This window comes from Sceloporus undulatus, chromosome 9, assembly GCF_019175285.1.
Source record: "Sceloporus undulatus isolate JIND9_A2432 ecotype Alabama chromosome 9, SceUnd_v1.1, whole genome shotgun sequence".
In the NCBI taxonomy this organism is placed as follows: Eukaryota; Metazoa; Chordata; class Lepidosauria; order Squamata; family Phrynosomatidae; genus Sceloporus; species Sceloporus undulatus.
Genome location: NC_056530.1, coordinates 35085705 through 35110997, shown reverse-complemented (window position 1 = coordinate 35110997; position 25293 = coordinate 35085705). Strand labels below are relative to the sequence as shown.

The window sequence follows — 25293 nt, the reverse complement described above, 5'->3', positions numbered from 1 at the left end:
AGACGTTAAGCTGTTTCCAACTTCCAGGATTCTCTGGCAGATGAATTCAGCGGCCCCAGGATGACTGACAAGCACCTTTTAAAAACAATTATCGTAGTTTTTAGGCATGTCCAGTCCCTTGTATTTTACAGTTCTTTTTCCCCCTGATTCGTTTTGGATTCATTGGTTCGTTTTCAGCCAGAGGCTAGAATAACAAGAAAGTATGTTGATGTCAGGATATTAAAACAGAGAAGCTGAAGGTTGTGGGAAGTGATAATATCACAGTCGACTGTAATAATGGCTTGACAAAACAGATCAATCCAAACAATAATTGAGGATGTTTAGAAACGCATACAGTGGGATCTGCTTTGAACAAGTGCAACATCTGTTGTTTCCTGAGCTGCCTGTTTGTTGGGATTTGCTAAGAGGTAGCATAACTGGTACCAGTCTTAGAGTCAGCCATTGTGAGCACTGTGCTATTATTTTCCATTCACTTTTGGGGCCACCTGCTTGTCCTTTTCGTTGCTGGTTCTCTTACTTTTGTTAAGTATATTTTTGTTATAGTTGTCTGTGGATCAGGCAACTATAGCAGCAAGGGAGGTGTTCATAGAGCTATTTGTAGAACCCTACACATACCTAGGGCTTCTTCCTGTCATTCAGCATTGACTTGTGGAACTCCCCTCCACAAGATGCAGTAAGGGGCTGTTGCCATAGTAGACTGTGATATAATGCGTTTGGAGCAATGATGGGCAAATTCCCTGGAACATACCATGAGCAGCACCTTCCCACTTTTCAGTCACTAAAAACTTGGTGTAATTTCCAGTCCTCACATCCTGGTAGTTCTGATGACTGACCAGTTATATGCAGAATTCAAAGATATAGCTGTGTTAGTCTGTAGGATCAGTGTGTAGAGAGATCTTGTAGCACCTTTGAGACTCACTGAAAGAAAGAAACTGGCAGCACGAGTTTTTGTAGACTTACGTCTGCTTCCTCATCTCATGCTGCCAACTTCTTCATTTCGGTGAGTCTCAAAGGTACTACAAGATCTCTCTCCATACCAGTTATATGCACTTTGCGTGATGTGATTCCAACAAACTTTTTGGGAAAGTGAAAGCAATGGTGAAAAGTTGACATTTGGGAGCTGGAAGGAGGGAAGGATGTGTGTGGACATGTTGGAGGGGGGCTTGATTCAACAGGTGTGAGAAGGAGGAGGTGAAGGCTTCAAGTGTAGCTTCCAGGTCCAGAGGCAGCCTCCCTTTCAGTGCTCTAAGCAGCAGTGGGGCAGGGCTGCTTGTGGGCTTCCTTGAAGTCTCTGATTGACCATTTGTAGGAGACAGTAGGTTAGACCTTCTACGTCCTTAAATGGCCCAATGTGTCCTGAGGTTCTGCCACTACCAGAGTTGTGACGTACCTTTTTTATCATATGTTTTCCCTGTACATTCCTTCATTCTTCTGAGGAATTCAAGGCTGTGTACATGTTTTCTTTCCTCAACATCCCTGTGAGCAGAAGTGTCCCAAGGGGGATATAGGGGGTGTGGGCCACATTGGGTGACACCCCAGAGAGACTGGCATGGCTACTGTATGAATGAGAAGGGACTGCACCTCCCTTTCCTGCTTTCCCAGCAGCTGTACCAGACCCTAAACATGTCCTCCAGAGACCATAGTGCTGCCCCACTCACTAGCAGCAGCTGGTGGGTGGGCAATGCCTTCAGATTTCATGCCAGACTTTGAAGGTCTTTCCGGAGGGGCTCCCTTCAGGGTCCCTGAGGAGCCACACCGGCCCAGCAGTGGTCTTGGCTCGCAGGTACCACTCCCAAACTGGGTCACACCAACCTCAGTGCTACTGTCTGCGGGGCAGGTTAGTCTGTGAAAGAGATATTGACTGGCCCAAGGTCTCCCAAAGAGATTTGTGGCTGGGTGGGGATTTGAATCCAGTTCTCCCCACACTTAATCTGACAGTCTAGGTCAGGGAAAAGAGTTCCCTTGAAGATTTTGGGTGATTTACTAGTAGATTTGGCAAGAGTTTCTGGCTTTGAATCATTTCACAGCAACAAAATATCTTTACTTCAGTTTAGGCTGTGGAAATGCAGAAAGCTTGAAGTGATTGTGCTGAAAAGCCGGCAAACTCCGTCCAGCTGTGGGGATGCGGGCAAATCCCTACCTACACTCAGTACGTGCTCAGAGACACCTTGTTTTTAATTCACAGCACATGTCCTTTGTAGCTAGATTGAGCTAATATGATGATTCTCAAATATTGCTCCTCCAGATGCTTTGTACTTCACCTTCTAGAAGCTGGCTTGGGCTTCGGAGAGATGACCTGATAGCCCTGTTTAAGTATTTGAAAGGATGGCATGGAGAGGATTGAGCAAGCTTGTTTTTTTCTGCTCCAGAGACTAGGACACAGAGCAATGGATGCAAACTACAGGAAAAGAGAGTCCACTTCAACATTAGGAAAAATCCCCAGTCCGTGAGAGCTGTTCAACAGTGGAAGATGCTGCCTCGGAGTGTGGTGGCATCTCCTTCTTTGGACATTTTAAAGCAGAAGCTGGATAGCCATCTGTTGGGAGTGCTTTGATTGTATATTCTTGCATGGCAGGGGGTTGGACTGAATGGCACTTGAGGTCTCTTCCAACTCTATAATACTATGAGATGAAATCCAAAACACCCGGAGGGCCAAAACTTGAGAAACCCTGGGATGGCAGTGGGTATTGGGTTATAGTGGGGTGGGGATGAAGAAGGAAATTACAAAGTAGATTCAACAAACCTGAAATTAATCCATTTCTGCTCCAACCAACTGTGCTGTTGAGGGTAACACTCTTTATGTTCCAACATAATGTTCTGCTGGCAAGCTCAAACAGCAAAACTTTGCAGGTTTCACTGGGATTAGACAGGCCTACTGGGAATACTTTAAGACTTGCATCCAAATAAACATGGGTAGGGTTATGTTGGAAAAGAGTGAGTCTGTGAGGTGCAAGGATATGTGGCCCTGTGGGTGTTGTTCAACTTGCAGCTAGCATCATCCCTACATAACATAACCAATGGTGACAGGTAATAGGAGTTGTAAAAGGGCAACATCTGAAGCACTATGTGACCCCTAGTCTATTTACCTGTATAATAGCACAGGTTGCTTTTTGAACATTTGAACATTGAAAAGGTCTCAGTCCAGCCAAGAAGGGAATGGCCTACAGCCTTGAAACTTACATGCTGTTCCACATATTCACCCTGAAATTCAATGCACTTGGCACATTGTTTCTCCGGTTTCTTTACTTACCCACCCCCAAATCTGATGTCTGGTCACTGCTGCTCCTGTCATCTTCAAAAATTTTCATTCCTTTCAAACTCTTTTAAAGATTTGAAACAATAAATAGTCAAATGGAGCAAGATCTGGTGCGTAGTGTGCATGGTCTATGCACTCAAATCCCAAATTCTTGAAAACATCCCATTGTCTTGCGAGCTTTGTAAGTGCATTGTCCTGCTAAAAGAGAACACCTTTCTGCGGCTTTCCTTGCTCTTTTTCCTTCAATGCCTCCTTTAATCAGAACAATAAGTTAAAGTAGTATTCTGCATTAACAGTTTGGCCCTTCTGAAGATTGTCAGTTATCGAAATACCTTTCTTATCCCAAAAAACTATGGCCATTATCTTTCCTGCTGACCTTTAAGTCCTGAATTTCTTTGGCCATGGAGAACTAAAGTGATGCCACTTCAAGCACTGTTATTCAGTCTCTGGATAATGGTGATGTAACCATGTTTCATCAACAGTGGTGAGTTGTTCCAAATAAATATCACTAGAGCATTCAAAATGCTCCAATATCAATTTGGAGGCATCCACTTGATTCCATTTCTGGTCAGCATTCAAACATTTTGGCACCCACTTGGCTGACAGATTCTGCATAGCCAACTGCTCATGAATTATAAACCCTATGCATTCCTGGGCTATCTCTAGCAGTGGCGTCACAAGGATTGGTGTCACCTGGTGTGTTAACTCATGGTGTCACCCCTACTGACCACCTCTTCAGCATTTTAACGGGACACATGTGAATGCCACAGCTGTTTCTGCCAATAGGCAGATGTTTGAGGAGCAATGGTGTAACACACACCCTTAGTGGTGATGCCATTGCTTCAGGAATTGTTTTAGCTGGGATTTGCCAATGTGGAAAAATCAGGTCATGAACACACTCAACAAGTTCAGGAGTTGACACTGTCGAAGGCCTCTCAGACCTTGTTGCCTCTTCGGTCTCAAAAGCTTCATACTGAAAGTTGGCACACCGCTTCTTCACAGTTGAGTATGATGGGCACTTGTCACTCCGTGTTTGCATCATAAGACTCATGGATTTCCTTTCGAGTGTTCTTCTGCAGGAACTTCATGATGGACCAGAGTGTTCAGCGCTTTAAAATTTCACACCTTTCGTTGACATGGATTTGTCAGTGATCTGAACAATTTCAGAAATTAGAGCTATGATCCTGCAAATTGGGAGTTTACAATATAAAAGAACATTTTTTTCAAGCCACGGTGACAAAATTATGCTGAGATTTTGGGAAATGGGTCAGGCTGAGAACATTTCAGCATATTTTTGTATTGGAAGTCTCTTTTCATGACATTTCTTCCATAGAGGAATTCTTTGAGCATCTGTTGTGGGTGAACCTCCCACTCATTGGAAAGCATTCTGGGATGCAGCCCTACTACAGTGACAGGGTCCATTCTAGATTGCTTTGGAGGTATGGTGCGCAACATCTGAGGATGACTTTCGCCAGCTTTACCAGCCTTGCCATTAAAAGCAAACACTTAATACAAGGTACAAGATGAATATGCGCCTTGTTTTGAAGCCACTTAACATTTCAAGGAGGCTTGTTTTAAAACAGAAATACTTGTTTTTAAAGGGAAAAGACAGCCAGTGTGATGGTGTGGTTTAAGTTTTGGTTTAGGACTCTGGCAGACCAGGATTCAAATCTTTGCTTAGCCTCGAAAAAACCACTGGGTGACACTGGGCAAATCACACTCTCAGCATTAGAGGAAGGCATATCTTGCCCTCTGAACAAATCTTGCGAAGAAAACTATAGCAAATCGTGGGCATAAGTAAGAGTTGACTTGAAGGCCCTTAAGGAGATGTTGTTGGGTTGTTGCTGCTGCCATGCTCCTGTATTGTGCCATAAAGACAACAAATTTGAAGCAAAAGTCATGCTTTACACACACACACTATAAAGCCAGAGAAGCAGAGGCTACCCTGCAATGGTCCATCCACTAGTAGCAAAGCAACCTCCATTTCTACTCAGCAGCCATCTTGAGTCCCAGATTTGACTCTTGCTGTGAGTGAGTCCAGACAATAGGTTCCTTCAGGACTCTGGGGCAGAGCATGAGAGATGTCACAGCTCCCAGCCCTGTTTGTGAAGAAGCCTGAGGGATTAGCCGCTTGCCGCTGAAGCAACCTGGCTTGTGAGTTTCCCCGTTCCTTCCCCATGCACTCTCTGACTTGATGGATTTTGATTTTCGATGCTCGTCCATTAGCGTCCACATTCCCCGACGATGCATCATTCGCGCTGGGGGGCTGAGCGGTACCTTCAGGCTCTGGGGCTTTTGTCGTGGGGCTGGGCTGTCGGCCGGTAACCCTGGTAGCCACCCTGCTGGCCTTTTTTGCTTCCAGCCACTTGAATTAATTGGAGCTGACGGCTGCTTGTTTAGGAAGAGTGGGGCAGCTGAATTGAAGCTGTGCATGGGAAGGTGATGTAGGGGGAGGACTGGGATGCTTGTCCCACCCTCCACCCCCTCACACTTGTTTTGCTCGGGTGGGGGGGGGGAAGAAACTTCTCTGTGCAACTTCTCAATGCATCCCAACCCTGGACTGAATAACACATGGACACCTCACAGTTCTGTAGTGGAGCTGCCACAATACATCCAGTATTGCTGCTGTTACTTTCTGGGTTGCTTTTTCAAAGGCACAGGACATTAAAAAAAATCATCTAGACCTTGGGACAGTTTAGTCACGTTCAAAACAGAGAAATGAACAGTGAAACAAGCTGCTGCACACTAAGAGCATTTGATAGAATAAACTGTGGGTGAGGCGCATCCTGCAGGGCAGAAGTTAATTAAGTTTAATTAAAGGCTCCTGGAAGAAGCTTGGTCCTGGTCCACGGTGAGAGGGTGCGCACCGCCACCCTGTGTGAGTCATTGATGTGCCCTGTGGCTGCTTCCGGTCAGCCTCTGCTGAGTCAGGTAACTTGGTCTTCACTCTGGCTGACTTGTTCATTTGTGCCTGGAGAGCAAAGTGACTTAACTCGTAGAATCATAGAGTTGGAAGAGACCACAAAAGCCATCCAGTCCAACCCCATTCTGCCATATAGGAATTCACAATCAAAGCATCCCCGACAGATGGCCATCCAGCCTCTGTTTAAAGACCTCCAAGGAAAGAGGAGGATGCTTGTCACTTCTCTGCATGAGTGACCAGTGTGCCATTGGCTCTTTTTGCTTAGGCTGTATTGAAAGGACAGTGGGAGTGTATTGGATATGAAATGAATCAGCTGCTGACCTGCTTTGGGAGAGGCTGTATGAATGGTCTGTTTTCAGAGGAGGTTGGCTTCTGCCTCTCTATGATGCTGTAACACGATTCTTCAGCACAGTTCTTGCACTGAGTAGGAACTGGAACAGATGAGATATGGCGAACCTGTTGGCATGGAAGGGCTGCATTCCAATTTAGGAAGGCACGTTTTATAAATAGGGTGAAAGGCACCGGGTGCGGCCAGAAATATTGTGTTGTGTGTTCAGTAGAAAATCATAGAATTGGAAGAGACCAAAAGGGCCAGCCAGTCCAACCCCTTGCCATGCACATCTTACTGTGCAGGCATGCAAAGCAAAGTTTGATTTGTCTGCTCAGAGATAGTTGCAGTTCAGCAGCATTTCCGCATACAAAGCATGACTTAATGTTCCATGCCATAGATTTCCATCCAGCAGTTTTCCCACCTGCAGTATTCTACATATAAGCTTTACTGCTTGCAAAGCGCTGCTGAGTTCCTTGCAACAACTTTCCTGCCTTCAAAGCATTGCTCAGTTCATTGTTGGCTTGAGCTTACTGATTAGTCCTAACTGGACTAGATCAATTGAGTCAGCTGTTGAATGTGAGTTAAGACATAGGTAATCCCATTGATTCAATGCATTAAGAATGACATTTAGACCACATGTTGCTTTTGAAATGTAACTTTCATACACTCATTATCCCTTCCCCAGTCATTTTGTTGTAGTTTCTGCATGCCTTCACGTTGTTTTTATTATATGGGAACCCTAAGGCAACCCAGAGTTGCTCAGAGATGGTCAGCCATTGCCTCCTTCTGAGACTGAGACAGTGTGACTTGCCCAGTGGGGTTTCTTTGGCAGACTGGGAAGTCGAACCTAGACCTCCTGTAATCCTAGTCCAAACTGCTACAGCATGCAGATAACTACTTTGCTTGTTGTGCTAATGCTATCAGGTCCTTGCCCCCAGACTATGTGGAATGGGACACAGGAACCTAGATCACCAAAGAATTGCGTCCTTTGCACAACTTCACCTAGGTTCCTCATTCTGGGAGTAATCCTTGTGTGTGCTGACTGCTCTGTTTCTTTCTTTGCAGATTCCTTGATGACGACTATACTGTTCAGGTCTCCCTGAATGATAACGTGGACATCTACTGTCCACACTATGAGCAGCCACTGGCCGTGAGGGAACCCGAATCATTTATTCTGCTCATGGTCAACAGAGAGGGCTATGAGGGCTGTTATGAAACGGAAGGAGCCTTCAGACGCTGGGAGTGCAATCGTCCGTATGCGCCATATGGGCCTGTCCGTTTCTCGGAGAAAATCCAGAAGTTCACTCCCTACTCGCTGGGCTTTGAATTTCAGCCAGGACACGATTACTACTATATATGTGAGTAGAGTTCTTAATAGATAGAAAAATCTGCAATGTAATGGTGGCCAGGCTATGTGGAACATAGAACTCTCTTGCTATGAGAAGTTGCCTGTCCCTGGTGTGTTTCTGGTTGCAGTTCAAAATGATGGTTATGAACTATAAGCCCTGTATGGCTTAGATCCAGACTGTCTGAAAGGCTGTATCCATTCTGCAGAAATAATCCAGTCTGACATCACTTTAACTGTCGTGGCTCAATGCTGTGGAATTCTGGGTGTTATAGTTTTGTGAGACATTTAGACTTCTTTGTCAGAGAGCTCTGGTCCCACAACAAACTACAGTTCCCAGAATTGTATAGCATTCAGCCATGGCAGTTAAAGTGGTGTCAACCTGGATTATTTCTGCAGTGCAGATGCAGCCAAAGACTACATTCCCCATTCAATCCAGCAGGGATTTTAGGATCTTTTCAGAAAGCCAGTTCTCTTAAAAGTCTTCCAGTCATTGGACACAGATTTGGTGGAGTCACGAGAAAGAGCTTCCTTGGTGGCTGCTCCCTGCCTGCCATGTTCCTCTCTCTGATCTCTCTACTTGAGTCCCTATATTGAGAGAAAGGTGGGATATAAGAAAATAATAATTATTGTGGGGTTGGGATCCTATTTTTATCCAGGCAGGCCTTTGGCATTTAGACTGTGCTACCATTGAAAAAACCTGAATTGGTTGGGTACTGGGGTTTTCTCCCCCTTATTATTCTTGGTGCACTTTTAATCAGTCTTATGTTTCAGTTGTATTTGATTTGCTTTGGGTTTTGTTACCTTTTGTTATCTTGAAGAGCCATTCCTTTTTGTCAGAAGGGCAGGATATAAATTGAACAAATAAATCAATAAAAATTTTGAGTTTATTAGGGGCGGATTGCATAAAGACATGGAAGAGCTGTGATTCTGAATTGAAAACAGAACAATGTTCAGAATGTATAATGTCCATTTCGTTCTGGATTTTGAGATGGTTCACAATGAACGAATGAGCAAAAGCACAGTTTCTCATACCCATTTTTGTGCTAAAAATCTCCCGGAATGGGTTTTTGCCTCCTAACAAAGCAAAGGCCTCTTTTCGCTTCATTCTGCTAAATCTTCCAAAACCTGTAAGGGATGAAAATTTAGCCATTTTAGTTTTGTATTCTTTATTACCACCACCTCCCCAATTTTCTGGGCCTTAGTTGAACATGAGTCAACAGTGCGATGCGGCAGCTAAGAAGGCCAATGCAAATTTAGTCTGCATCAATAGAGGTATAGTGTCTAGATCAAGGGAAGTAATAGTGCCACTTTATTCTGCTTTGGTCAGGCCTCCCCTGGAATACTGCGTCCAGTTCTGGGCACCATAATTCAAATAGGATGTTGAGAAACTGAAGTGTGTCCATGCCCTAGGAGAAAAGACGTAGGGAGCTGTGTGTGTTTAGCCTGGAAAAGAGATGGTTAAGAGGTGATATGATAGCCCTGTTTAAGTATTTGAAGAGATGTCAAACTGAGGATGAAGCAACCTTGTTTTCTGCTGCTCCAGAGAATAGGATGCAGAAAAATGGATGCAAGCTATAGGAAAAGAGATTCCACCTCAACATTCGGAGGAACATCCTGACAGTAAGACTTGTTCGACAGTGGAACAAACTCCCTCAGAGAGTAGTGGAGTCTCCTTCTTTAGAGGTCTTTAAACAGAGGCTGGATAGCCATCTTTCGGGGATGCTTTGATTGGGAGTTTCTGCATGGCAGAGGTTTGGACTGGATGGCCCTTGAGGTCTCTTCCAACTCCTTGATTCTATGAAAGTAACGCTGTGATAGTCTTCACATACCTTGGATCAAACATTGATCAGAATGGAGTCTGCAGTCAAGAAATCAGAAGATTAGGAATGGGAAGAGCAGCCATGAAAGAGCTAGACAAGATCCTAAAGTGTAAAGATATGCAACAACGCACTCAAGTAAGAATCATTCAATCCACTGTATTCCCCATGACTGTGTATGGATGTAAGAGCTGGATAGTGAAGAAAGCAGATAGAAAGACAATTACTTCATTTGAGATATGATGCTGAAGAAGAGTGTTGGGGATACCATAGACAGCTAAAAAGACAAATACGTGGGTCCTAGAGCAGATCAAGCCAGAACTCTCCCTGGAAGCCAAGATGACTCAATTGAAGCTGTTGTACCTCAGCCACGTAATGAGAAGACTGGACTCACTAGAAAAGAAAATGATGCTGGGGAACATAGAGGGAAGTAGAAACAGAGAAAGGCCACATGCCAGATGCATAGACACAATCAGGGAGACCATGGACCTGAGCTTGCAGGACCTGAACAGGGAGGTAGAGGATAAGGGGGCTTGGAGACGTCTCATTCACACAGTTAACATGAGTCGAGATCGACTCAAACACAGCTCACATCTGCTATAAGTCCTCAAATGACATGAAGACACATATCAACAGCTTCGATTGGATCCTTTCATAGTTGAGAATCCACTGAGGTTTGCAGTGCTGCCATTTTGATGAAGGGGAGTAGGCATTTTGATACGCCAATGCCATTTTCCAGGTTCATGCGGCCCATGCTTTTGAGTGCCTGTGCATTTTCCCTTGCTACTCTTTGGGGTCTGGATTGAGATAGAGGAAACGGTAGTACTGTACCCCCTCCCTCAGCACTTCATCTCTGATCAAACTCCGCTTTCCCTCTCGGTTTTTCTCTAAAAATAGAAATACCTGGAGATCCAATCACAGATCCCCCACATCTAATGTCATTTGCCCTTAATCATCTGCCTTTTGACCAATTTTATGGAAATAAATATGCCTGTTAGCTGAACCTCCTCTGCGGTGCCTCTTTCCAAAGGCCTGGAATGAGAGAATGAGCTCTTTAAATGTTCATAAATCAAAGCTGCAGTTTGGTTGATCTGAGCTTGCCCCTCATTGAACAATCCATGGCTTGCTCCCCAATAAATACCTTTTCAAATGATACTGAAAGGACACACCTGGTTAGTAGGAGAGAGGCCATTGTGCGCTAGAACTTAGAAAAATTACTTTGAGAGGGGACTGCAGTTGTGGCACCAAAAATAACTTTCCATCTCACTCTTATTAAAAATTCCTGGTTGTAGCAATACACTACTAGCTCCAAATCAGCTGTAAAAAACAACAGTAGAGGGGTGGGGTCTTGCTTCCTGCTTAAAAATGGAAGAATTCACCTTTAATCAACTAAATATTAATCAATATTTAATTGATTATTTTACCATAAAAGGGGATAGTTTGTTTGGAAACAAACTAAGAATAGCATACTTACAAACTGTCCTGCTTTGGCAGGGATAGTCCCAATTGCTCCTTTGTGGTCCCATTTTTTGAGCTGCTTTTAAAAAGTCCCAGTTTCTCTCTCCTTCTGCCATTTCCCCTCTTTGGCCTGTTACAGACTGCCAAAATAAAGCTGCTTGGGGTCTCTTTGGAGGTATGCTGTTTAAATGATGCATGCATCCTAAGAATCCGGAAGCTGCACCAAAGCTGCACTCCAGTGCTTAGGAACGGAATGTGGCTTTGTCACAACCTCCAGACTCTTAGGACCCATGCATCATTTAAACAGCATACCTCCAAAGAGACCCCATGCAGCTTTATTTTGGCAGTCTGTAACAAGGCCTTTGTCTTCAGTTTACATCAGTTGTTGCAAACTGATTTCAGAATGCAAAAATAGTTTGCACTGAATTAACTCAGCAGAGGGGAGGGTCAGAATTGTGCCCTTCCCAGTAGGCTCAGGCAAAAGCAAATTGCTGCAGCATCTCCTATATTGATTTTTACTGTCTTGAGCATACTTTGAGCTTGCTTGGCCACGTGTGTCCAGTTTTCATCTGTGAAAGTTTGGATGGCATGAACCAGTTAGCAAGGAATGGGGTGATCCTGCAGGTCATATTATGAACTGTGCCTTAATCTAACCTTAGAATTTACTGAGTTACTAATAATGTAGTTCCTTACAGTTGTGTAGAGCAACTCAGGTTTTTTGGGTCAGTTTTTTGACTAAAATGTCTAGACTTATACATGAGTATTTACAATTATTAAGTAACAAGAGCCAGTGTGACGTAGTACATCTTGGCGTGTTTTAATTGATTATTTTATGTAGTATGGGTTGTGAAATTGTATCGTTTGATTTTATCGGTTGTAATCCCGCCTCTATCTGCAGGGAGAGGTGGGAAATATAAATTATTATTATTATTATTATTATTATTTGAGTGTTGTACTACAACTCTGGAGACAAAGTTTTGATTCCCAGCTTGACCATGAAACCCAATGGGTAACCTTGGGCAAGTCACACTCTCTCAGCCTCAGGAGACAGCAATGGCAAACCTCCTCTGCCAAGAAAGCTCCCCATAAGTCAGAAATGAAACAACAACAGGTAAGTTACCTTTTAAAAGTAATGTGACAAAAGTAATGCGAATGAAGGGAGTCTGTGTATGACACTTTACATTCTCTAGTTACTATTTAGGGGTTGGACTGGATGACCCTTGTGGTCTCTTCCAAGTCTATGATTCTATTATTTAATTACATGTTTAGAGTCCTTTTTAGTGGGTTTTTAAAACATTTATGTCACTCATCAATATTGCCTTCTTATTTTCCTCAAAAAAGCAACAAAAAGGGAACGAATCAAATCAGCAACACAACGAACGTCTCAGGCATTCTTGCAGGGATGGCACCAAATTGTTTGCAGGGAAAGTGTTGGTGGATGCAACAAATTACAGAATGAATTACTGTTCAAAAACAACATTTCAGGCTCTGCACCTCACTATAAACCCCCCTCCTTTTGAACTACCAAACCATTTTCAATAGGCAGAAATCTAGTAGATGAACCTATGTTGTTTTTGTTATTATTATTATTATTATTTTATTTATTTACATCTTGTCTTTGTCCCGGTACAGGGACTCAAGGCAGCTGTTGTTGTTTTTGTGTGCCTTCCAGTCGTTTCTGACTTCTGGCGACCCTAAGGCGTCTCTATCATGGGGTTTTCTTGGCAAGTTTCTTCAGAGGGTGTTTGCCATTGTCATCCTCTGAGGCTTAGAGCGGGTGACTTGAACCTTATCTCTGTCCATTGATGATGGAAGCCTTACCTTACCACAGTGATGATGGAAGCAGCTTTCAAAGAGGCAGTTCTGTGTCTGGAAAGGCACAGGGGCTGAAGGGAACCTGGGCAGAAACCAGAGGCGGTGGCAAAGACAGTGTTGGGGATGGAAGGAAGGCCAATTCTTTTTCGCTGGCAAAGCTCCTCCACTCATCATGGGCTGAGAAATCAAACCAGTTTAGGGAAGGAGCTATCTAAGCCTGTTGAACTTTTGAAGATTCAGACCTCAGTTGGAATACTGCTGTTCATAGTTTGCTTTTCCAGGGATGTCTGGATATTGGGTGAACTTTCTGTGTTTGTATGGTGTGTTTGTATCGGTGGAAGAGACTCCTTTTTCTCACAATCTGTTTTTTCTCCTTCTCCCTCTTCCTGTTAGCCATCCCGAATTCAGAGAGTTCTGGCCGCTGCCTAAAACTGCGGTTATCTGTCTGTTGCAAAGCAACCAGTAAGTCTGTCTGTCTGTCTGTTGCTCCCATTCATAAAGTGGGAGGAAGGGAACGGTTTCTTTGGCCTTTAAACTTGGATCCCTCCTCCTCCTCGCCCCAACACACAATTTCCCATGGGAGCTTGAAGAAGGGTGGGTTTTCTTTTATATATAGTATGAGTTTAGTACAATGTTCCTCTTGAACTTTCACAGCAACATTGTGTGGAATTCTGGGATGTGCAGTTTAGGAAGATATATTTAAACTTCTCAACCAGAGAGCTCGAATAGCAATAGCAATAGCAAGTACATTTCTACACCACTTAACAGTGCACTTAAGCACTCCCTAAGCGGTTTACAAAGTGTAAGTGTAAGCTACTTGCCCCCAACAATCTGGGTACTCATTTTAGCAACCTCCTTGAAAGGATGCAAGCCTGAGTCGAGCTTGAGCCCTTTTGCTGGTATTGAACTCGCAACTTTATGGTTTGTGAGTGAGTGGCTGCAGTACATTCATTTAACTACGAGTCCCAGGAGTCCGTAGGAAGCAGCCCTGACATTTCAAGTGTAGTAAAGCAGAACAATAGTGTAGTGTGAGAGTGGGGTGCGCAAATTAGAGTCTGTGCGCCTTTACCATGATCTTTACTTTCCAAAGAAACCCAAATAGTTTAAGATGGGTTTAGAGCTTGTTTGGCAAGGTTGACTTTCCTGCCTGTAGACAGCCACACCATATGATCAGAACAGCAATAGCAATAGCATTAGCATTTACATTTCTATACCACTTATCAGTGAACTCAGCGCTTTCTAAGCGGTTTACAATCTGTAAGCCAGTTGCCCCAATAAGCTGAATACAGTACAGTACTCATTTAACCAACCTATGAAAGGATGGAAGGCTGAGTCAACTTTGGAGCCCTGAGATCAAACTCACAGTCTTGTGGCTGCAGCACCAGCATTTAACCACTGTGCCACCAAGGCTTGGAAAAGTTCCTTTTAGGTGGATGGCAACTCCAAAATCCCCAGTGGCCCAATAGAGTTGATGACCCAAAGCTGAGTAGATAGAAGGCCCTGGATTTGGCTTCATGCTTTGTAACTGTTGAAACACTTCATTTTCCAACTGTGGGCCCTTTCATACTATACTACAACATTATAGCACTTTGATTCCAATTTAACTACCATGCTATTGAATCCTGAGATTTTTAGTTCTGGGAGGAATACTTATAATTCTCTGCCATTCTCTGGTGCCTCTTCAAATTACAGACACGGGTTCCATAGGGTGGAACCTTGCTATTTCAAGTGGTGTCATAGCACTATAACTATTCAGTGTGGAAAGACCTATAGAATGGTTTTCAGCAGAATAAGCTCAATTGAAAAGAGAGTACTGGAGGGTATAGCCACATAACAGACTGGGAAGGGAAAGGGCAGATCTGTTAGAAGCTCTTAGATAACCCAGTTCTTTTGCTTCCAGCTGCAGAACCTGTGACAGAGGGGCCGAAATCTCAACCACACGGGAGAGGTGGCTCAGAGGGTAAGTTTTGATGTTTCACACCAGACTTGAAGCAGTATAGTTGCTGAATGCATTGTATAAATGGGGCAACTAAGATCATACAGATCCCTTCAATGTGTGTAATGCTTTGTGGAGGAGCGTAAGCAAAATAGCCCAGGGTTCTGGCCCAAAGACCTTCCAGTCTTAAATTTTGATGGGAAAGCACTGTTCCAGCAGCACATTCACTCACTTGTGTAGAAATCTTGCTTGCTTATGGCGACTAAGTGGGTGCTTGAATGCCAAGCTGCACAAATTGGGTTCTCAGCCTGATCCAGCAGTGCTCTTGTTACGTTGGTTTGTTCTCAGTGGCTTCTCTGGAAAACCTCTCCCATGTTTTTTTGGGGAAACAAGCAACACTGGTTCATCCAGTTTCAGCCTGGTCCTGGTTTTGGATGCGTAAGCAGGTTACAGACTGCATCCCAGAGCATGGAAAAAATTATGTGTTTGGAGTAGAGCTCCCAGAATCCCCCAGCTAACTAGAGGATTATTGGAGTTGTAGTCCCAAAAAGTAACATTTCTAGGCTCTGCTGAATCCCACAGCCCTCATGAGTTTGCTCCCTTTTTTCAGTATCTGTTTTTTGGTTCTTTTTCCTTTCCCACAGATGCAGCAGTACTGCCTGGGCGCAGTTCTGCCCCATCCTGGCGTAGCTGTCCCTGCCTGGGGCTGATCCCCTTCCTTTCTCTGTGGCTCTGACCACTGCAAGAAGGGCCGGCTCTCCTCTGTGGCCCCAAAGCGAGCTGAGGAGCACTTGAATGAGTGTTTGCTCCACCACTCTGCTCCCTGCTCTGCTTGGAAGGATGCTGGATTCCTTGCTTGGCACTTTGGGCATTTGGGAAGTGCCCTCCTTCTGGTTCTCTTCCCCAGCTGGAGGCTCTGCTTCTCAGAGACTGACTGAGCTCCTGGCTGCCAAGTAAAACGGGCCAAAGGGAATGGATACTGCTTCCCCCATCATCTTCCCTCATGATTCTCACCTCCACTTCTACTTGAGACTTATTGAAACAAGAAGGAGATCTTGACTGGGAGGTAAGTCTTGAAAGGGAGGAGGAGGTGGGTGGGGAAGAGGAAGAATCAGACAGCTGGAAAGGGGCTCCATCTTTTTATTTAGGCCTGCCTCTGACTCTTAATTCATGTGGCAGGGAGATCTTTTAATGGGGCTTGATATGCTTTTAAACTTGTTTAACTTTGTGTTTTTAATAGAATGTTTAGGCCTGTTACAGACTGCCAAAATAAAGCTGCTTGGGGTCTCTTTGGAGGTATGCTATTTAAATGATGCATGCATCCTAAGAATCTGGAAGCTGCACCAAAGCTGCACTCCAGTACTTAGGAATGGAGTATGGCTTTGGTGCGACCTCCGGACTCTTCGGACCCATGCATCATTTAAATAGCATACCTCCAAAGAGACCCCAAGCAGCTTTATTTTGGCAGTCTGTAACAGGCCATTGTTTACCGTTTTTCCCCATCTGCACTTAGTTACAATTTGTTGTAAGCCGCCTTGGGTCCTATGCTGGGAGAAAGACAGGATATCAATTAAATAAGCAAACAATAAATAAAATTTAAGCCTTTCTCCAGTGTGTTGCAGGATCTGCAGTGCCAGTCATAACTACGGGATCTCTGACAAATGGATAGTATGGAAAGCAGGGTGCTTGGCTATTGGCCATTGTAGCTACAGTCATTTCTCCACATTTGTGGAGGTTAGAGGAACAAGCCCCCTGCGAATGTGGGAAATCCATGAATAAGGCTCCCTCCGCTCCAATGCTTGGCACAGCATTCATGAATGCCAAGTTCATGAATGTGGAGGGAGGACTGTAAATGTAACCTCCCCATTCAGTAGCAGTGTACCCCAGCATCGTGGGGAACCTTTTTAACTCAAGGGCTGAATTCAGAGGCCTCCTCAGCCACTTCTGGTGATGGGTGAGGTCAAAGACAACAGCGGTGGGGCCAAAAGGACCAACAGGTTTTAGCTTCAAGCTCTTATTGCCAGTAACTGAGCCATAGGAATCAACCCTTTTAGGAAGGGTCAAGGCCATGCACAAACTGGGAAACTACCAAAGGATTGTATCATGTGGAAGAGCCATTTCAGGAAGGGCAGATTCAGCCACAAAGTCTAGGGTTCCCCACCCCTATCCTAGGAGCCTGGGGGAAAAGGAAACAATAAGAGTGTGAAGTCGAAGGCTTTCTTGGCCAGCACCATAGTTTTTGTGGGTTTTTCGAGCTCTGTGGCCATGTTCTAGAAGAGTTTCTTCTCTGAAGATGCCAGCCACAGATGCTGACTAAACGTCAGGAAGAAACTCTTCTAGAACATGGCCACATAACACAAAAACCCCACAAAAAACAATAGGAGAGTGCTTTGTCCCCTGTGTCCTGCTTTTGGGCTTTCCACTTGGCCATCTGGTTAACCAGTGGGAAAATTGGGGTGTCGAACTAGATGGGCCCTTGCTCTGACCCACTGGACCCTGACAACTACTCCATGATAACACCAATCCATCCTTTTTCTTTTGCTTAAGCTTAAAAGGTTATCTTATCTTTCTTTCTTTCATTCTTTTGAAAGCAAAGCAGCAATTTCCCATGCTCATGAGCAATCAAGCTTGTTGAAAACAAAAATGTTCTTGCAAACATTTTGTTTTTAATTGAGACATGGAATTTGCCTTATAAGTAGAATGTTCTAAGTGCCGTGATGCGGGGCCTACAACAAAATGGGTTCCTCCTTCAGAGTTCTGTCTGGCCTCTTCCAAGGAGCTCCTTTCCATTTCCTTTGGGCTTTCTCCACTCGGCTTCCTGTCCTCTGTAACAACCAGCAAGGGGATGCTTAGTTCTCCTTGGACTGCTTGAAGGTTGCCCCTACATGCTCACCTTTCAGTGTCATAGAATCATAGAGTTGGAATAAACTGCAAGGGCCATCCAATCCAACCCCATTCTGCCATGCAGGAACTCACTATCAAAGCACCTCTGACAGATGGCCATCCAGCCTCTGTTTAATAACCTCCAAAGAAAGAGACTCTACCACTCTCTGAGGGAGTATGATCCACTGTCAAACAGCTCTTACTATCAGGAAGTTCCTCCTAATGTTTAAAGAGAATCTCTTTTCCTGTAGCTTGCATCCATTCTTCTATGTCCCATTCTCTGGAGCAGCAGAAAACAAGCTTGCTCCCTCCTCAATATGAAATCCCTTCAAGTATTTAAACAGGGCTATCATATCACCCCTTAACCTTCTCTTCTCCAGACTAAACATCCCCAGCTCCCTAAGTCGTTCCTCATAGGGCATGGTTTCCAGACCCTTCACCATTTTGGTGGCACTCCTTTGGACACGCTCCAGCTTGTCAACATCCTTTTTGAATTGTGGTGTCCAATACTGGACATAGTATTCCAGGGGAGGCCTGGCCAAAGCAGAATAAAGTGGCACTATTACTTGCCTGGATCTAGACATTACCCCTAAAGGTTTTTTTCTTGCGCTTCAAGCCTTGTGGTTCTCCTACATCCCCTTCTTGTTTAAAGAGGGACAGTTTCAGAGGGCCAGGAGACTATTTTCCTACAAAAACATACACACCAGAACTACCATGGTCCACTCCAACCACTTCCAGCAGACTGTAAGAGCTTCTTCTGTTTTCAGAAATGTAGCAGAAAGCTTAGCATGTATGAGAGAAGTGGACCCCTTAGATGCATTTTTTCTTTTCCTGAATTCTTGGCCCTAATGATAGGCATGAAGGGCTCTATGAGTCACCAAAAACAGCTTTGTGGGCCACAGGTGGGCTGCGTGATTGCTATTCCATTTCTCTTGGCCTGGTGGGGTTATTTAGACTATGTTTGGGCCATAAACAACCAGATGTAGGTGACAGGAGATTTTTGGCTTAGTAGTGATATATTTGAAAAAGACCTCTGTAATATTGTTGATCATAAATTGAACATGGTCCAGCATTGTGCTGCTGTAGCAACGAAGGCAAATAATACTTCAGCCTGTATTAATACAACTCTAGTTTCCAAGACAAGGGAAGTAACAGTCCCATTATATTCTGCGCTTCTCAAGCCTTATCTGGAATATTTGATTCCGTTCTGAGTACCTCTTTTTAAAAAGGATATAGACAAGTTTGAGCAAGTTCCGATAAGAGCAACAGGAATGATATGGGGAAGAAAACATAGGAGGAGAGGTTGGGAAGAAAACATAGGAGGGGAGAGGACCTTTCACCATACCTTTACCTAGAAGAGGTTGGCGGGTTACAGACCGCCATTTCGGATGTCCTCAGGATGTCCCAGTTTGAAAAAGGGGCGTCTCTTCTAGACGCCCCTACTCCTATTATGAACAGAGTCCGTAACAAATGGCGGCAGCTGTTCCACATGGCTGCCGCCATTTTGACATAACAGACGCTCTGGGTCTGCATGTCACGCCCCGGAAATGATGCCGTGAGTGCGCGACTAGCACCTCGCGGCATCTTTTCCGGGGAGCAAGAAGGAGAACGATTTTCCCGCTCCTTCTTTGCTGCGTCCAGGAACCGCGCCGTTTGGCTGCTGCGGTTCCCGGACACAGCAACCGACGGCAACAGTAGACCGCCGCTTTCGGTGGTCTGTAACACGCCGTTGTCTGCTTGATAACTTGGTACTGCGTGTGAGTGATACTGACTCGATCTGGACAGTGTAGTGGGAAGGACAAGACAGATGGATGGTTGCCTCATTCTGCAGCTCAGATGGCTTTCTTTTCTATTTCTGTTACAATTTCTGAGGTGCAATATCTGAATTGGCCATTTGGGGGAACCAGAGATGTGTTTTGGTTTTGGTTTGTTGTTATATTTCCAATGGCACAATAGTAACTGTAACGTTAATAATAATACTGCAGTGAGTTGTTGTTCTGGAGTGCAGCAACATTAACAGCTAATGTTAAATGGTTGGGTGATTAATATAATGAGTAAAAGAACTACTTTATTTCAAAAACTTACATCCCAGGATCTTTTCAGAAATGGTAGGAGTGATTTTTTTAAAAGAGCAGAAGCAACTCAAAGCCAATAATGAAACAACAAGCACGAACTGCTAGGCTAGTGAAAGGGCATTGGAGTCGGGAGGAAGGGACAAGGCAGAAAATTGCAGAGCAAATCACATAATCTATTGAGGCAGATCTAAATCAAATAGCAGAACCATGAAAATGTCAGAAGTCGATATGAAAGCCTTCTAGGAGGGGTTTACATCAATGTCAGTAAAGAGCAACACAGAGATTTGGTTTTGGGGTATTAATAGGGTTTGTATGTCTGTGTATGTTTCTATGAATATGAGAACCAAACTGCGATAACTACTCTGTGTGAATTTCATTAAATGGGTGAATCTGTGGACAGCAAATTAGAACTTCCATCTGAGAAGTCTTCTCTCTGGAAGCAAACAGGCTTATTACTGTACTTATTACTCTCTTTGGAAAATGAGGAGCTCTGAGCAGTCATGTGCAGGTTATACCTCAGTTAATGAAGTAGATATATTCCTGGGCATTACTGTGTTGATAGAGGTAAAATAAGATGGAAAGACTAGAGGTAGGTTCCTGCACTGCAAAAAGCAGTTTGACATTTGCCACCAATCTTCCCCTCTCCCCAAACTAACAACAGATCAGGTAAGCCTTGCATAAATGAACAATAACATTTTGAATCTTCTAGATGCCACTTGATGGCTTCTTCTAAAAAGTATCCACAGATTACGTTTCACTAGCCCTCCTTCACCTTTTAGCCAGTGACAATGCTGCTAAAAACTTCTCACTCAACAAAGGATGAGGAGAAAAACAGGGCTGGGCAAGTATAAAAGGCCTTTGTAAACAGTTACCGTAGATCCTCGACTATAAGTCAACCTCATGTATAAGTCGAGGGTGAGTTTTGGGACCAAAATTATGGGTTTTGCTATGACCCATGGATAAGTCGCGGGTATTAGGGGCCTATAGCAAAGGATCTAAAGGACGATGCAAAGTAAAACAATGTCAAAGAACATATAAAATTCCAGCAGACATAACTCTTTGTGCTCACTCTTAAGGCTGGATGAATGAGAGAATAATGGAGGTCAGTGCTTCCAGGACAGATTGTACTCTTGCTTTTCACCAGGTTATCGTTCCTTCTTTTAAATTAAGTTAAGATACAGTACTTACATTGACCCATGGATAAGTCCACGTAGGGGTTTGGGGTCAATTTTTTTTAACCTAAATTTCTAGATTTATACATAAATATATAGAGTACTTTGCAGAGGTTTTGTTAACTGAAATATGCCTGTAGTAACAAATGTTGAAGAGCAAGAACTCATCATAATGGTCTCCCCACTTCACACAACCACACTTCGCAAGTAGAGTCCAACAGCACTTGAAGATCTAATGCACATCAATGAAAATATATGCCAGCATGGTTACGTTAGATCTCACAGTTGTGCAAATCCAGGAAACTTTCAGGGGTAGCTGCAAAATACAATAAAATTGCAGCAAAATACAACAGAATCCAAAAACCACAGAAGAGCAATGAATACTTTCATAAGCCAACCAGAAATGCAGACATTGGATTTTGTTGTATGATGTTTGTATTTTGCTGCATGGCCAGCACCCCTGGAAATGTTTACTGGATTTGAAGATAGCGAATTTTGCCTTAACAAGAGGGAGCTAATGGACTGGGACTTAATTCTTTTGGGAGGGGGATGAAAAAAAATCATTGCAAGGAGAAAAATTCTTATTTGAAGGGACAATGCCTGCTCTTTTCCCTCTTCGTAGCTGTATCCCTGAATGTCTTCTTGGTAGCGGCCTTCTGCTTTCTTGTTAAGAAGAAAATCTTAGAATACACCTTGCCATCAGATTCTAACAGGAGGTCTTAAGAGGTCAGAAGCCACACCAAAGCCATGCTCCAGTCCTAAGGACTGGAGCACAGCTTTGGCACAGCTTCTGGCCTCTTAAGATGTGTGCATCATTTAAACAGCATACCTCCAAAGTGACCCGAAACAGTTTATTTTGGCCTGTCTGTTCAGGCCCAATGTTAAACTAACAAAAGAAATAAAGCCACTTAAAATATTATTTGAAAATAAAGATTAAAAACAGTGCAGCATCATTAAAAGCCCTTCTCCTATAAGAAGTCAGTCCCCAGTTTCAGCTTGCTAGAATAGAAAGGTTTTTACCTACAGCTGAAAAGACAACAGCGTTCCAAAATCTGGGAGCCACAATGAAGAAGGCCCTCTTCTGTGATCCCACCAACTGTGCCTGAAGAGAGATGTATCATTCCTGAAGACCTTGCTCATATGGGAAAGACAGTCCTCCAGATGAGAGCTCAAGATTGTTTTTAAGGTTGCCTGGATCTTGCCTCTGTGCCATTTTTTAAAAAAGACTTGAGTCGCTTCCTGTTGAAATAGTGCAGCGAGAGCCAAAAGTGTTGTGAAAGTGCCTCCAGGAGGATGAAGGGCATTAGGGGCAATTTCAAAAATTGGATGTATGTGTGAAACCTTGTGCCTCCCAACCCTGAGAGTTGCCCACCACCCTTGGACTGTTGGAACTCACAAAATGTCTTGTCTCTCCCTGCAGGTGTTTCGCTGTGTCCTATTTCCACTGGATGATGGGGATCTTTAGTTTCTTGCCACCTACCAGAGAAAAGCACCAGAGGGAAGGACCTATTCTCTTCCTCCTTCTGCACAAAGGACCCCCCTCAGTTTGAGTTTGGAGAGGAAAGTGGCATCATTTTGATGGTCCAGGGGGCTCCGGAGATCTGTCTCCAGAATGGTATGCCAAAGACAGGGGAACGTTCCCTTTGTTGTTTCTGTGTGAGGCTGGGCTTCTTTAGAGGTGGAGGGGGATGTGCCTTCTGCCTCAAATCCTTCCTCCCTCCCCTCCACTGAAAAAACTGGACCATGTTAGCCTCCTACCATCATCCCTTTGTGTTCTCAGCGAGAACGACCCCAGCGAAGAAAGCAACAGTGCTCTTGTCTTCTGTGAAGATGCCGCTTTGGTGTTGCTGCCAGATCTCCTGGTTTCTGATTCCTGTTCTTTGGAACCATGTTATTTTTGTTTTTCCTTTCCTAGTTGTCAATTACTGAGCCAAAACGATTAAAAAATATGTCAGAAATTCCGCCCCCTGCTTCCTCTCCCTACTACTTCCCCTGCCACCGAAGCAGCTGAAAAGATGATTTTTGTGTATGAGAGAAAGAGAAGAAGGGAGAAAAAACGGCTTTTGTGTAACAGAGGAGTGTGTGCCTTAAGTGCCTTTTCAGCAGCTATGGAAAAACTGACACACTTCTGGGGCCCCCCATTCATTCCGTACATAGGGTTGCCAGGATGAAAACTTGGAGGGGACTCCTGTACATTTAATGGGTGCCTAGAAGCAACCGCATGGCTCACAGAGTCACCTTGTAGTATGACGGGCAGCACCTTCTTCTCATGAAATTGCCCCTTCCACACAACCATTAAAGGTACCGGAGCTCTCTCTAGTTTTCAGTCTGGCAACCCTACTCATACATGGCTTTTGGTATGCCCAGGGAAAGAGGCCTACTGTGGTTTCCCTATGAACCACCCACCACATACAGGCAGAACCTCCAAATACATGCATATGCTCCTTGGTGTGTAGCTTGCTGAGGTTCATTCCTACTCTGGCATCAGAGCAGACCCTGAAAAGGGAAACTAACAATGCCCTACACTGTTATATGTCAAAGGAATAAATGTGTCCAAAAATAAAACCACCACTTTAACATGTAAACAATACTAAATTATTTTATACAGTAACCACATGATAGTAATACTGAAAAGCATTAAATAAACATCCAAAGTACTATGTAAAACAGAGTATCCCAAACTAAGTCCATGTATTTCCTCAGGTCCTAATAATTTCTGCTGCAGGAAACATTTTTTCCTATTCCAATGCCACAGCATTATTTCTCCCTTCTCTGAGTTGTCACCCCCCCCCCCCCATGACACATTTGCCTTAAGTCCAAGTGAGGCAGATGCCTCAGGCAGCAGCTGGCAGAAGGTGGCAGCAAAGTGTTGGCACCGTGTGAGCCAAGGCTCATCTCCTGCCTTAACATACAGATGAGAGCATTGTCCCATCACCAGTGTTGAAGCTACCAATCCTACTGGCTTTTGTACATGGAAGAAGAAGGATTGAGCACTCTCTTGTTGTTTGGTTTTTGCCTCAGGTACCAAAACGACATCTGTTGCTCCTTTCCTTCCTCCTCATCACAGCCGGAGCATGAATAAACCCAGAGGACAAAGGCAGGACTCAGGTTGTTGAGTCTGGTCAAAGGAGTGAAGAGCTGGGCCTTAATGAAATCCATATGTTCCACCCATTTTGTCCCTGGTTTTGCGGGGGAGATTCTTTAAGCCAAATCACTCTCTCCCAACTATCTTGGTGACCATAAAAGAATAAGAATAGCTAAGAGAAGAAGTAGGGGTATAGCTACTATGTGGGGAGCCAAATGAAAGCATTGCCCTCCAGTGAAATTTTCCATCCGTCCCTAAACGTGTTGAGGGTGAGACCTTAATAATCGCCCCCACCTAGAACTCATATTTTCCATGTTTGCATTCCCTTCTTCAATTTTGCCTGGCTCTTTTCTTTGGATGTAGACACTTTATTTCCATTTGCTTAACTGAAGTTACCGCAATGCTAGAAATTTGAGCACTGAAGGAAAATTTCATTGGTGGGGACAGAATGCTTATTTTGACGGAAGGTCCAGGACCACATGACTCCCACTTCTGGGGCAGTATCCACAACCATTGTCCCACCAGCAATTTAATTTAATCAGGGAGCCCTGGTGGCGCAGTGGTGAAATGCCAGTTTTGCAGCCACAACATTATGAGTTCGATCTCAGTGATCCAAGGTTCGCTCAGCCTTCCATGCTTTCATAGGTTGGTAAAGTGAGTACCCAGATTGTTGGGGGGAAAGCAGTTTACAGATTGTAAACCACTTAGAGAGTGCTGAGTTCACTTTTAAGCGGTATAGAAATGTAAATGCTATTGCTATTAATGTGGCTGTGCCAGAGTATCCCCCCACAGTTGTATTTTGCAAGGCAGAATCCCAGAGCTGGATCTTGATGAGAAAGTGGGAGTTTGCTGTGGGGTTCGTTCCACATTCCCCCATCATTTTCTTCTCTTCCCCTGGGCTCCCCACCTTCTCTCACCACACTACTTCCAACCACCGCTTGGTACCGTGACCTTCCAGGCGGTTAGGATTAATTGCAGTGTTTGATATTGAGATGTCAGGAAATGTCACAATGGAAGTTTTAATTATCAATTGCCTGCTAGCAATTAACATAGATGCCTCTGTGAGCTGGGCCTGGCAGGGACGCTCATGCCATGGCAATGACTAAGCCTCTGTTCTCTCCCATCCCCCACCCTGCACATTATGCTTCCTATGCTGCTTTGTGGGATGAGGGATCTAGCCCTTGTGGGGATGTG

The 25293-nt window shown here is 44.2% G+C and overlaps 1 protein-coding gene across 2 annotated transcripts in view; it reads left to right on the top strand.

The window, feature by feature from the left end:
- Nucleotides 1-22976, top strand: part of EFNA4 (ephrin A4) — a 40423-nt gene extending 17447 nt beyond the window's left edge. For both annotated transcript variants that reach the window (XM_042439665.1, XM_042439666.1), the window contains exons 2-6: nucleotides 7576-7868; nucleotides 13342-13410; nucleotides 14849-14908; nucleotides 15529-15950; nucleotides 22435-22976. In XM_042439665.1, the coding sequence (XP_042295599.1) occupies nucleotides 7576-7868; nucleotides 13342-13410; nucleotides 14849-14908; nucleotides 15529-15620 (514 nt within the window). In that variant the 3' untranslated portion in view covers nucleotides 15621-15950; nucleotides 22435-22976. The remainder of the gene's footprint in view (nucleotides 1-7575; nucleotides 7869-13341; nucleotides 13411-14848; nucleotides 14909-15528; nucleotides 15951-22434) is intronic.
- The last annotated feature ends 2317 nt before the right edge of the window (nucleotides 22977-25293 follow it).